At 47.3% G+C, this 13,902-nt stretch overlaps 1 protein-coding gene across 4 annotated transcripts in view; it reads right to left on the bottom strand.

The window, feature by feature from the left end:
* UIMC1 (ubiquitin interaction motif containing 1) overlaps nt 1-13,902 on the bottom strand; it is a 40,155-nt gene that overhangs the window by 7,984 nt on the left and 18,269 nt on the right. For all 4 annotated transcript variants that reach the window (XM_032703325.1, XM_032703326.1, XM_032703324.1 and 1 more), the window contains exons 5-9: nt 12,559-13,713; nt 8,925-8,989; nt 6,350-6,438; nt 5,335-5,414; nt 1,900-2,068 (exon numbers count right to left, since the gene is read on the bottom strand). In XM_032703325.1, the coding sequence (XP_032559216.1) occupies nt 1,900-2,068; nt 5,335-5,414; nt 6,350-6,438; nt 8,925-8,989; nt 12,559-13,713 (1,558 nt within the window). The remainder of the gene's footprint in view (nt 1-1,899; nt 2,069-5,334; nt 5,415-6,349; nt 6,439-8,924; nt 8,990-12,558; nt 13,714-13,902) is intronic.

The raw sequence follows: 13,902 nt of genomic DNA, 5'->3' as shown, positions 1-13,902 counted from the left end.
CTGCTCAGAGCTGAACATCCCCCCTGCCTATTCAACCCAAAATCCAATGATCAGCCCATCAGCTGAGACCCTCCTGGGTGACTCTTGCCTTCCAACAGATGCTGGGAACTGGCCCAAGATGCCCTGTGACCCAGAGTCCCACAAGCAAGGACAGGATTCTGCCCAAGCCCTGGAAGCCCATGGTCCTTCAAAGAGTCTGGGTGCAAACAACACAGGTGTCATAGACTGCTATGGATAATAGAGCCTGGTCTCTACAGGGAAAATACCAGAATAGCTGGCAATAGAAAACCCAAATTATTGTGATTTTTGTCCCAAACCCATTGCTCTGCTTACAGCCATTATTGCAGAGCAAAATCCCTTTTATTCCAGGCTGGTTTTCTTATGGGGGGATTATTCTGAACAAGCCAGAACAGCAGAGTAGCAATTCCAAAATAACTACCCTTACAAACATCCCCAAGGAAACCAGTCTGGAGCAGAGTGGAGAGGCCAGCCTTGAACTCTGTCCTGCTGAAAGCCAACACCAAAGGGAAGAACAAATTCCCTCGCACTGCCAAAGAATTCAAAGCTTTTTCTTGATCACAGTCAGGATTCCCCAGGATCAATGGAAATGCTCACAGTCCAGCCACACCAGGGACCCAAATACCACAGGGCCAAAGACATTCCTGCTAAAAGGCATACTAAAAATTCTGCTCCATTTTGTAGCATGGATAACACCTTTATCAGTGTTGAGGATAGAACTGTGATAATTTGTGATTTGCCTGAGCCAAATGCTTTGCATTAGTAGCAGGGCTGTGCCTACAGAGAGAACTTCCCACCAAAATTAAGCACCAGCCAGTATCAGCCACTACTCTGGCTCCTGTTATCTTGACAGGACCCATGTCACATCCCCAAAGATTTAGTATAACAGGGACCTTGTTCAGGAACTACATCAACTCTGCATTAAGATTACATGGTGAAACTTCCTCCTGCTAGAGGAATGCAGAAGTTACGGTTCTTGTACTAGCTCTGATTTGCTCAAATTGTTTAAACATCATAGATTTAGGTTGCACGTAATAACCCAGAATGTAACTGAAAATTATATATTCACAACCTGAAAAGTTAATCTTATTACAAGCTACTACTTTGATATTACCTGACATTGTGCTAACACAAGTTTTACATTTCAAGCAGCAGCTAAAACATAACTTACTGAATATGTTGATAACCAACCAGTGTATTTGTTCACTTAAGCTCTACAAAGGTTGGCTATGGAAACCTGATATAAAAAAGACTGCAAAGAGGATTAATACAGGCATTCTGACCGTGCTTCTACACCTCACTCTTCAAATGAAGGAGAAAAATCCACACTCCCAGATCGATAGTTATCATTTTGCAATTTTAGTGGAACAAGAGGGAAACTTTTCTGCAATCTCTGCCACCCGAACAAGCCATTTTAGTACATACAAATGTCAGACTCCATGCAGAGCACAGGCCATGCTTGGAGTGGTACAGAACATTTTTCCTTCTCAAGAGCCCTGAAGGACACAAGACTTCCACTTCCTATCACTGCCACATTCTCTGCAGGTCCTCAACAAAACACACAATAGACACGTCTTATGAGAACTGCTTGAAGCATCCAGGACAAGATCCTGGGGCAATATTCAGGAGCTGATAATGTGGTGAATTGTTGTGCGAAGTCAATCAGAGATGTCTCTGTACAGGAAGTGCTGGAAACACCAGAGCCTCTGAATAACACTCTCCTGAACAGCGTGGAGACAGAATAAGGCAGAGCAAACCTCCCCACACGTCATGCACCAAATATCCCAAGAAGAACAAGACTGCAGCACCTGTCTGCCAAGTAACAGTAGGGAAGGGGGACGAGCACAAGGAGCAAACACTTGCAAGTAGCACTTGGCAGACCTGGAGTGTCCCTGCCAGCCTCTGCTCCCACGATGCCGTTGCAGTACATGGCATGGAGCTCGATCTCTGCAGCTGGAAAGCTGTGATCACACAGCGGGCACGACACATGGGCAGCAGCTGTAGGACTGCGCTTGGACACAGTCCCACCAGCATCTTCATCTCCACCAACCTAAGGAAGAAGAAGAAGAAGAAAAATTAGCCAGATAGTGATGTTTCTCTTTTTTTGCTAGGTGCAGAGCTCCATGCTGTCTGGTAGCTACTCACCCTGCCACAGACTCAGTTTTTCTTGGAAAGTTTTATTCTTCCTCCATCACACAGGGGTCAGAAATAAGACCACTGGCTGAGTAAACGGCGCTGCACTAACAACTAATTCTTCTTGCAAAGGCAACATGTCCTTCTGAATCATGGTGAAACCTCTCTGCACAGCCATGCACACCGTTTAAGGCAAACATCACCTGTACTACCGTGGAAAAATGGTAAGGCTTCCATTAATCAGGAAAGCTCAGAAGCGAAACTGATGGAAAATTCATGGGGCAAAGCAAGAGTTCAACACCTGACTTGTGCTCATCAGTTTCTGGACACGATCCACGCCACACAGGCAGCACTGTCTGGGAACACAGCTTCCCCCAGGATGAAAGGAGGCTGCTGTGGTCTTAGGGAGCAAGGAGAGATCACTGGAAGCTCCTCCTCTGTAGAGGAGGTGGCTGGAGCAATCATCAGAGGGGACACCGATCAAGGAGAGAGGCAATACCATTGAAAATCCGTGTCACAAAATTACCAGCGGAGGCTTTTTGCCAGGGCAGAATGTCACAGCTCGTGTATGTTCTCAGGGTGCCATTACCACTTACTGACACCCTCTTTTTGCATTGGTCACACAGCTGCAAAGGTGTTCCACTACCCACCCACGGAGATCTAGCCTGCTCCCTATGCTACTGACATTCCCAAATGCAGCAGACTGCAGCCATCTCACTCATAACTACATCTCTGCCTAGTCAGGCTTGCTGCAAGATTTTTTCACATTTAAGAAAGAACCTTTCCCTCCCTGCAATGATTAAAAAAAGCTACTTAAATATTACCCGTGTAGAAAAAACCTATAGGAAAATAACAGGGAAGGGGTTTCTGTTTAAAGCTAAGCAGTGACATGTAGACAGTGTGCAGCAAAACTGCTGTCTGCTTTCCTCCAACAGTATCATTTCAGGGAAGCAGTAATTGGGGTCAGCCAAGATGCTCCATGCCACTGGAGCGCTTTGTCGTATTACTCGGTTTATTACTTCCTTTCCCAAATTGGGATCTGATTCTGGGGTTTATGTCCTAAAGGGAAGGAGGTTGTTTTTGTTGACTCCGAGGAGCTATGTCAAAAATTGCAGGACTGGGCCTTAAACTGAGATTCCGACTCATGGAATGCATTTCTCCCAGATACCAGCTACAGCTACAGCACCAAGCCCCAGGAACATCTCTTTCATTCCCAGGGAGGCTCTCTGCCCTGGATTTCCGTGGAGGAGTTGCCACAAGAGTTCCTCCAGACGAATACAAGCTGCTGAAGTACATCACTTACAGCATTAGCGCTCGTACCCCTCTCTCACATCTCAGTGTCACTGCATCGTGTGAAGTCCTCACTGTGGGGCGTCACACACAAGAGCCATAAAAAACAAGATGTGTCAAATATGAATGATCAAATCAAACCTGCGCTATCCCAGTCAGACAACACACGTAAAAAATATGATGGGAAAAGCAGCAGGCACTGCTCCTTCTAGCTGCCTTTTTTAAAGCAATCTTAGGAGATCACTGGTTCTATACACCCTGCCCGCCTACATTCGATGGTAAATTACTAATTTTAAATGGAAATGCAACATTCTGTAACAAAAGACACCACAGTTCCAAAACTGCTTGTACAAAACCTTGCTGTAACAGTCTGGAAAACCTCAACTGCAGAACCAATCACCCCTGTCAGAGGCAGAGACAGTTGCCTCTGCTCTTTAGCAGAGGAAATTGCCTACAAGATGTAGTACTTGCAGCCAACAGCCAGCCAAAAGCAATGCTAGAGGCTGAGCTCAACAACAAGACTCCTGTGTCCTGGCTCAGCATCTGCTAGGAAGAAGCCAATCCCAGTGGTCTAGGCTCAGCTCATGCAAACTGCTGATGCCATGGTAGCTGTTTCTGCTGTCTTCCTGGAGGGCTGCGGGCTCCGGACCAGGACCTGCTGCCAGCCATAATGTTGTCAAACAATCCCTAGGAACCTGCTCCCCACCACTTTGCTGATCACCTTGTGCCATCCAGGCAGAGGTGTGAGACCCAGGGCACCTTCTGCAGAGCACGAGGGACAGGACAGAGTCCTGGCCACAGCCAAATGGGTCACAAACGTGCTTCGGTGGCCAGCCCAGGATCAACACTCTCCCTACTGCAGTCCCTAATTGACTGAGCAGTGCTTGGAGATACCTGCAGAATGAAAGGCACGCGAGAGCAGAAGATGGTTTATTAAGAGGCCTGTGAGAATGAGGAGCTGCAGACATGTTGTACAAGCTGCAAACTCCCAGAATGAGCTTTCCACAAATGAGTCCTCTTGTCAAGAGCTGTACGATTCTGTATCCATGTACCCTGCCAGAGGAGTACTTGGCAACCCCTTTGATATCGCTCTCTAAATTAATAGACAAAGGGAGTTTTATCAGAAGCAGGAACTGAAGTCAGGTGTTGGTACAGTGACAGCTGCAAAGCAATTGCTGTGCAGGTGTGACAATGCAGGAAAGGAACTGCACACAGAGCACATCTGCAGTGAGAGGTAAGAGGATGGCCCTGCCACTGAATTACTATTGCTATCAACTATTACTGCACAGAAAGCAACATTCCCGGCTCAGGACACTTTGCTTGGCCTGCAAACCACCACCAGCCCTCAACACTTCAAGGACATCTTTATCCCAGTCCAGTCTTTGGGTGAAGCTCTCTTCTTAGCCTTTTGAAGATGGTCTGTTGGAGAGCAAACACTGGAATTCAGAGGATTGTAACAGGGAAAAGCACGTCACAACAAGAGTGACTGAGGTTTCCTAGGACACCCCTCACAGCTCCTGGGGTCCCTCTGCATCACTGAGCATCACAGCACTGCACCCCTGAGCACGGGCAAGCAACAGCCCTGCCACCCACGCTGATGGCATCCTCCAGCACAGCAGTGTAAGGGTACAAAAGAATGGGCTGGAATTGATAACAGCTCTCCAGCTATAGGACTGAAAGGCTCCAAGCAGCTGCATGCAGTTCCCAGCCAAAAGGGATTGGAGATATGAAGCAGCAGAGAAAAGCAAAGTGGGAACTGTTTATTGAGGATCCAAATAGCAGAAGTCCAAGCTCCCAGCTACCCAAGGGGAAATGCCAGCACAGCTCAGCTGAACCAGGGTCTAGAAGGTAGGACTGGAAACAGAACCCTTCCCAAACTTCCAGCTCTTTTACCTGCATAGGTGCATCTCTGCTGTCTGAGCAGAGCTCTCCTCTCTCCTCCTCAACAGCTTCCAATGGGCTCGTCTGTGTCTCTGCAGAAAAACACCCTCATGTCAGCACAGGTTTGCAGCCCCCAAACTACCTCCTCACTTCCTGATGTAACTTAGCCCTTAACGCTTCTTCACACAGTTTTCACAGTTTCAAAACATTTTTTAGACTTGCCACAAATGTTATCAGACAATGTGCAACAACACAGCCAGATGAGGGGTTAAAGTCACAGCATGGTGGTGTGAGGACAAAGCCACCACAGCTTTGCAGCTTCATGGGGAGTGAGATTAGACACAAGGAAAGTGCGTGGGACACTTGCTGGGATGGAGACAAAGCAAGAATAGAGCTGCTCTCGCATCAAGACAAGCAGAGCTCCCATTCTGTGGTCTGCCTTGCAGTTGCACCATCTTTAGACCTCCACATCTTCCTTAGCAACAAAATATGCCACCAAGCACCACCATGACCTCTCCTGTTATGGCTGCTCGTGAACAGGAACAGTCCCTTCATTAATTTTCTCACTTAAAACACTGGACTGGAAAACCTCAAACATGGTAGGAGAGACTGAGGAAGAAAAAGTCGCTGGTCCAAAACATGTTTAATTAATGCAAGCCAGAAATTATTTCAGCTCTCACGCTTTGCACATTATCTTGACACTGAAAAATCTGAAAATCTGATTGCAATGCAGAGACCACTCCTGACACCTTGTTTTGAGTGAGCCCTCCATGCTGATGCACATCCTCATGCCTCTTCAGCAGCAAGTCCCCAACAAACCCTGTCACAGAATTGTTTTAGAGGAAATGGGTCCAAAACTAGGGGATCAAACTACATTACCTGGATAATTTTAGCCCTGACAAATGGAGAAGGGAAAGAAATCTTTCCCTTTTTCTTCAAGTAACTTGAAAATTCTCGTCTTTCCTCTGAATTCCATAAGTGTGCAACTTTCGGTACAAAATTCATAACATTCTCAAGTGCCTTTTACCTGGGCAAACAGAGATCTCTTCTTCAGCAGAATTTTCTGTGGCAATATCTGGGCTCCTTTTACTGCCAAGTGGGGTCATCGTGGAGATGCTGTTCAAAATATAAATATAATATGAATCTCCAGTGTGAGAGCCACACCTGCCTGTCTCACGCAGTTCAGAACAGCAGACAATGCCATAATTTCCAAGTGGTCAGTACGAATCTGACAGCCAGAAATGACCAGGATAACAGGAAAATATGGATCTAAAATGCCATCCTAAGCAAACACCCCAAAGGGAACATTTTTTTCTTCTAGAAACCCTTGACAAAAAGGCAGAAAGGGTCACTATCTCTTGTCAGGGGAGCAAAACTACCTGCTCACAACAACTGTGTGACTCTCTGTGGGAGAAGACTTGGGAGTTGTGCAGGTAGCAGCACTGTGCCTCTTTTTGCCTGGGGAAGGAAATCCTCACAGAGGAAAGACAGACCTGCTTTATCCCACATTATCCTCTCCCTCCTCACACTGTTCATTTTCTCCCTTATCCCTGTGCACGGCAGCCAGAAGCAGCACGGATGTGACACAAGGCATTTTCCTTGCAGCAAAATCCTTACAGCATTAGGGTGGTGGTTCCTTGGAGCAGCACCGGGCATCGCTCCTCTCATTTTGACCTTCGGATTTCTCCTTTTTTTTTCCTCCCCCCTCACTGCACAATGTCTTTCCGAACCAGGCAGGCATTGCTGAGGAAGTCTAGCACCCATGCTGATACACTCCACGCCTTGCGTGGCTTTCTGATTAGTCTGATCAAGTATGCAAGAACACACTTTAAAAACATGAATCCCCGCACTGACAAACAGAAGATTTATTAAGCTCAACCACAGGCCTTAGAGAGGAGAGAACAGCCACTGCTGATTTATGATAAATAACAAAATTCTGATAGGAAATCACAAGTGGCTTTTCTCTCTAAATAAAGCATCTCAAAGCATTTGTTATGAATCCAGGCTGAGCATGTTTTACTCTGTGTCTAACATCAGGGCTCTCTTCAAAAGAACTCACACAAAACAACTTGCTATGACATTTATAAAATGGGCTAATCAATTTGAAGTCAAACCACATTTCTTGCTACACCAACTATCTCTTGGTAACAAAGCCTATAATCATTTATTAAAACCCCAATCTTCCATGCTCCATACAAAGAGTAAAACAAGCAGGGAGAGTGGCCCACAGAAAGCAAAGCAGCCTCTTCCCAGGGCTGGCACTTCCTAAACTGCTCCACTCCCTCCAGACAGCTCAGAGCCGTGTTTTCCTATTAAGTGAGGCTGAGGCCAGCCAGTCAGGGTGCCTGAGCCCTACCCGAGAGAGGCCTGTGCTGGCAAATTACCAGGAGCCAGATGGCAACGCTTAATGTGCACAGAACTGCAAAGACTGCAGCCATTTCTTGCTTTCCTGCAGATGTTCCAGCTGCCCGAGGAGGGAGCGCTGAAACCAGGTGCATCCCACCCCAAGGCAGGCAGCTCCAGGGTGGCTTGGGGAATGTCCCAGACTAACCCCATCAGCTACACCAAAGGAAGGAGGTCCCTCTCTTTCTATATCCTCCATATCCTGGTCTCTCCTGCCCTAAGCAGGCGGGAGGCCAGCGCTGCAGAGCACACACCTCGCTGCCTTCTACGCAAGCTCAGACCTCAGCTGTCACAAACTCATCAGCCTCAGCAGCAGTGGCAGCTGCAGGTTCCTCCTGCTCCCCAAGGCAGGTTTTAAGCTTGTTAGAAAGGTGCAAGCAAGAGGGATTTTCATACTCTGCATATTGATAATAACTGTTCAGGCCAAATGCTGTTAGATCAGAGAAAAGTTGGCAGTTTTGTTCCAAAGCAGGTTTAAATTATAAAACCCAGCAAATTAAAAACATGACATTATCTGGCCTCTCTTGTAACTTGCTCCCTAAATCCTCTCCCATTTGTCCTTCTTCTCCACAGTCTTTGCTTGAGAATTGCATCCCACAGGAAGGAGAAGGAAAAAAAAAAAAACAAGGAAAGAGGAGTAGGCTTAAATCTGAAGAAAATCATGTTGACTTGTCCCACACCTGTCATCTGCTGAAGTGGCTTTTCTGGAGCACTGCACTCTATCTTTGGCTGATAGGCAGTGCCGTCTGGCTTCCTCTTCCCTGCTTTCCTCTTCAGCAGTAAGGCAGGAACATAAAAATACACACAGAAATCCAGTAAACCCTCCACCATGCTGCCTATGCTCCTTCCCCGATAGACACGTGATGGCATCGGTGTAACTCGCCTTCAGCTCCCCCACCCACCCCCAGAGCTGTACTGCACCATGTTACAGGAGCTACAGAGGGCAAGGAGCAAGTCCTCCAACTTGCACAAGGATGTACTTGCACATCTTATAAAGTAACTGATCCTTTCTCCCCAGTTATGCCTCACCTCTCTCCCACGCTGCTCCAAAGCGAGGGATATCTAACAGCAGTGGCTGCAGAAGCCTTTCCAGCAAGCCCTGCAGCAAGCCACAGTGGGATTGCACCCTAAAATACTCCAGGGAGAGTGAAAGAGCCCATATCACTGTGAGCCCCACACTCAGAAATTATCCTACTCACCTCTGTGCAATTTGCATCGGCTCCCCTTCTTCATGTGCATCCTCTGCAGGGAGCACCTGGGAGGCCTGGAAAAGAAAATTCTGATGTTATATAAAACAATATGCACAGCTGACAGAGGTCTGCTGGGTCATCGGTTTCTGTCCATGACACTGCACCCACTCTGCTGTATATTTTTATTTGAAAATGCCTCAGTATCCATCTGGAACTACTCAGCTTTTTCCCTCCATCCCTCTTTTTGGGAAGGTGTTTCAGCAGCTGCCTGAAATAAAGCCAGGTAGTACTTTTTGTTACCTTGCTGCCTAGACATGTTCCTGGACAGTCCCAGGACTGTCAACTCATTCCAGCACTGTCCATCACCTTCCATGCTCTCTGCCTGTTCTAAGCATCCACCTCAATGTACTTGTAGGCAGCAACCACAGCTCTCCTCCATCTCCACCCGTGCTGAGCTAAACAACCCAAAGTTTTTAGTGTTCCCTGCACTCCCCCAGGCATCCTAGCAGCCCTCACCTACTCAACTTTAAAACCTGTTTTCTCGAGTTGGGATGACCTGATCAACTGGTACAGCTGGTGTTTGACCATAAGAAGCACTTTTCCGAAATTTCCTAGAAATAAAATCCGTTGCGTTTTTCTTGCCTGCGAAATCAGTTGTCCCATCAAAGAGAGGGAACAGATTAACCTGCACAATCTACAGCTGATAAATCTGTGTGCATTTTATCCCATTTTTCATTTAGCTCTACGACTCCACTTATTCTTTCCTTTAAAATTTGTTCAAAAGCCTTATGCACTGCCGAGGTCAGGGTAACATGCCAGTTAATACCCAGATCCCTTTCTTCTTCTGCAGTGTACACGTTACACTTGCCATCCTCTAATCAGGTGAAATTACAACAGTTTATTAGCAGTCCTTGCTGTCAGTTCTCATGCTAGTTCTCACAGAAGGGTTTTCCAACCCCTTCCTTGAGTCTATCAAACTCTCCAAGTTCAATTTCCACCATAGGTTTCAATTTCGACCAGCTCCACTCCTGGATGGCTGATGTACTTCCCCAGCAAGCCCCAAATCAAGGCCTCCTGTCAGATTTCCCTAATGTGATTCCAATCCCCAAATATTCTGCTTTGTCTATGCTGTTCTTTACTTCTTTGCAGCCTAATTCACCATTAACATAAAATACCATACCTCCTCCTTTATTTTTATTTCTCTTTGTCCTGAACTGTGCATATGTTAACAATGCTTCTGCCCTGCTCACGAACACTGGTCCATGTTTCTGGTTTTCCCAAGTACATCTGTTATAAAATATGGCACTAATTCAGGTCACCAGACTCTAAATCTCCAGAATTGTGCCTTTTCCCTCTGAATCTTTTAAAGACCAAGAGTCCCCTAACCTTATTTGAAAGGCTCTGAAGGAATTGATTCTATTAGCGCTGAAGTTTGTTAGTGCAGGTTCACGGGCTGTGAGATCTTCCGACAACCAGGATTTGCTTTGTGCAAACATCCCTTGGCTGCAGCAGACAGTGGCAGCAGTCAGCTGCTGGCAGGGTGGAAGGTCTGTGCCTGCCCCAGGTGAGGTTTTCAGGGCAGGGGCACAGGCAGCCTCCCTCAAGCACATCATCTGCACCTTCATTTCACTGGTATAACACACAGCATGAGGACAGATTTGTTTAAGGACAGATTTGAGTCCTTTTCAAGGACAGATTTGAGTCCTTTTCAAGGATGATTTCTAACATTGGCACAGCCTAAAATTCCCACTAGACCCCCAGCAGAGCAGCCCTGGTGGCACTGAGGGAGCCTCAGGGCAGCACAGGCAGCAAAGGGTCTCCAAGCGATGCAGCATGTCGGAGACTCGACTGCTCTGGGCCCCTCCTTTGTCACTGTCGATGGAATTGTATTTGATAGAAGAAAAAAAATGGAGACAAGGCACAAGTAAACATCAAACATATCGATTTTGCAAGTAAATCACCTGCTCTGGCCTCAGTGTGTGACTGCACAGAGGCGAGAGAAGGGAGCAACCTCTCATGCTGGGTGTGATAAGGCAGATGAAAGGGCATTTAGAAATAATTTTCTCTTGTGTAAATAAAAGACTGGCAAATTTTGGGCTAGGGTTGAAATTTTTTAAGCCTACTGCCCCTCCCCCTTCCTTATTTTTTCACCTTAAAAATATCAGAAAGGCTACATCTACACACAGGTTATGGCTCTGAGAGAGCTCTCATGGTCAAGATGAGTACAAGTTACCACTCAGCACCACTAAAACCTCTTTTCTCCCCAAGAATTAATTAGGTATTAGGATTAAACAGATAATATTTTTAAAAATACACCACAATTTTCAATACTGATTAAAAGTTCACACCCTTCCCAGATGCTGTATCTTTCCAAGGGCTTTAGTGTACACATCCATAGACCTCCAGTCACCCCAATCTTCCAGATTAATGACACCTCCCTTTCCAGAGGAAAAGCTACAGAAAAAAAAAAAAAGCAGTTTGCTTTAAGAACCTCTGAGGCCTTTTGTAACTATCCTAAAGAAATGAAAAAGGACACAAGTCAGTTCCTTTCCTCTGCAGATCACCTCTAAGGCTTGTTTAAATCTCCATCTGCTAAACTCGAGCCAAAGCACTGTCAGGAAAAGTCACATTTCAGCACAGGCTGCTCTGCTCTTTTTCTGCAACCAGAAAATGCAGACATGACGTTTTTCCTAAGTGTTCAATATTACAAGACAGAATATAAATATCACAAAACAAGTTAAGTATCTTTCTAACACCAGGGTAAATGATCAAATACACTTGAAAACAGGAACAACAGAGCCAAGGCTTCAGTCATAGAGAAGATAAAGTTATACAATGATCCGGGAGTGAAGTCATTATGAAAAATGAGGGTTGGAAAAGGCTGACACAAACCTAAAATACAGCAGTAATAAATACTTCATCTGACTAGCAATCTGTTTAAACTTAGCAGTGACAGAAAGCTGCCTTCCGCTCCAGCAGGAGAGCCCTGATGGAGACAGAGGCTGACATCTAGTGTCTACTAGACCCGAGCAGTGAGCCGAGAGAAGGTGCCCAACACCAGGACAAGGACAGCGAGCACCACTGCGGTGACACATCATCAGGGCAGGCAGAAGATGCCTGTGAGCAGGCAGAGCTCCTCACAGCCACAGGACCACGAAGGAAAAGAGAACTTCCAAGGGTGAAGCACGTACAGAGGCACAGGAGTGAGTAGGGGCAAACTGGAAAGGCTGTGCTGCAAGGACAAACCCACATTCTCTGACTGGGAGGGGAAATGCAGAGCTCCCCATGCAGCCAAGGGTTTATAAACTGGTTCACCAGAGCTGCTGGTGGTCAGACCACCTCTGTGCTCGCTACCCTGACACACTGACAGGCTTCACCTTTCTGAGAAGGATCAGTTGGATGTGTCTGTCTCTGGTGCATTAACAATGACTGTCAGGCTGCGTGATGGTCCCTACCGTGTGTGAGCTGGGTGACAGCCTGCACACTTCTCCCCCTTCCACAGTAAACTGTATGGCTAGGGAAGGAAGTCCCTAAATTTAAGAGGGACATTAAACAGCAGCACCTGCTTTGCAGAAGGGACTGAATTGTAAAACAGACTGAAGAGGAGGGCTGCTCAACCTCTGGTCAGTGGCGAGGCTCTTACCTGGCAGTAGCTGGTGGTTGGTTCATCATCAGAAGTGGAATTCTTCTCTTCTTCCATGCTGTGCCCTGGACTCTCTGCCTCCCTCCTCTTTGAAGGGTGGAGCCAGGTGATGCTTTCAGACTCCTGCCCCTCTGTATCTCCATCTTCCATACCATCAGCAACCCCGTTCTCCCTGCTTATCTCCTCTCCTTTCCCAAGCTCATTTTGGGTCAAGGAAGAACTGGGCACAACCGGGTTACCAAACTCCTTCTTATGCAGTAGCTGCCTCTGAGCCTGCTTCAGGCTCTTCTGGTAAACCTCCAGCTGACACAAGATGACTTTGGTGTACTGGTTAGGGTCCACCCCTTTGGGGCAGAAGGGGATGCCCCAGTAATAGTGCACTGTGTCTCTCGCCTCCTCCTGTTTGTGCCTCTCCTCTGCCGCAGTCAGCATGCAAAGATCCGGGGTACTGTCGGACGCCTCGTTCTGCTTTAGTTGCTCTGTGGAAACACAGACCTTGGCAGGGTGCCTGGGCTGTGAGGTGTGTTTGGTACCTGCCCCTCCACTGCTTCTCCTGGGGCTCTCACACTGTTCTGTGGTCCCACTCTTCCAGAGCGTGGCTGAGCTCCCGGCACCTGCTTCTCCCACAGAATGGCCAGTGCAGGGCAGGAACTGCTCTTTTGGTTCGTGGCCTGTTGCTTCAGAGGAGCTGGAGGGGCTTGTGAACAGTCTGCGAGGTGTGAGTCGCCAGGAGCCTGAAGCCACCCTGCCAAAGGTGGGACTCAATGAGATGAAGTCCTCTCCGAGAGTTCTTGGTAACATGTTACTCGAATCACTTTTTGCTGGTGAGGAAGACTTTTCACTCGACCTTGTCAAAGCCTGGTCCTTCCCCGGAGACACTATTATGCTGGATACTAGTGAGTTTTCAATGATTTCCTGGCTTAACCTCCTCAACACTACCCGGGGGCTCCGGGTGACATCCAACTGTCCGCTCCCATCAGCTCTGGAGCTCTGTGAGTGGGAGCTGCACTCAGAGCGAGGGGTGTCAGGGCAAAGTGCCAGACCTCCCAGGATCTCAGAGCCTTCTTTCTCAGCAGGCTGGCTTTGGCCTCGTGCACCCAGCACTTCCTCTGACAACTGAGGAGTCACATCAGAGGAGTCTGAGGGCTGACAGCTCTGAAAAACAAAATGTTGGCTCTCCTAGAGGCGTGTTCTCTATCAGCACAGTACACCAAGGTCTCCCACAGCATGCTGGCAGCCATCATCCTGACTGCAGATGCCCCTACCCCAATCAGAACTGTGTACCCCAAAACAGCTAAGGTTGAAGTTTACATGTCCCTCTCACTAGGAACAGTCCAGAGCAAC

The sequence above is a fragment of the Chiroxiphia lanceolata genome, chromosome 15, assembly GCF_009829145.1.
Source record: "Chiroxiphia lanceolata isolate bChiLan1 chromosome 15, bChiLan1.pri, whole genome shotgun sequence".
NCBI classification, from domain to species: Eukaryota; Metazoa; Chordata; class Aves; order Passeriformes; family Pipridae; genus Chiroxiphia; species Chiroxiphia lanceolata.
The sequence above is the reverse complement of the archived record's forward strand: the minus strand, read 5'-3'. Positions and strand labels throughout refer to the sequence as shown.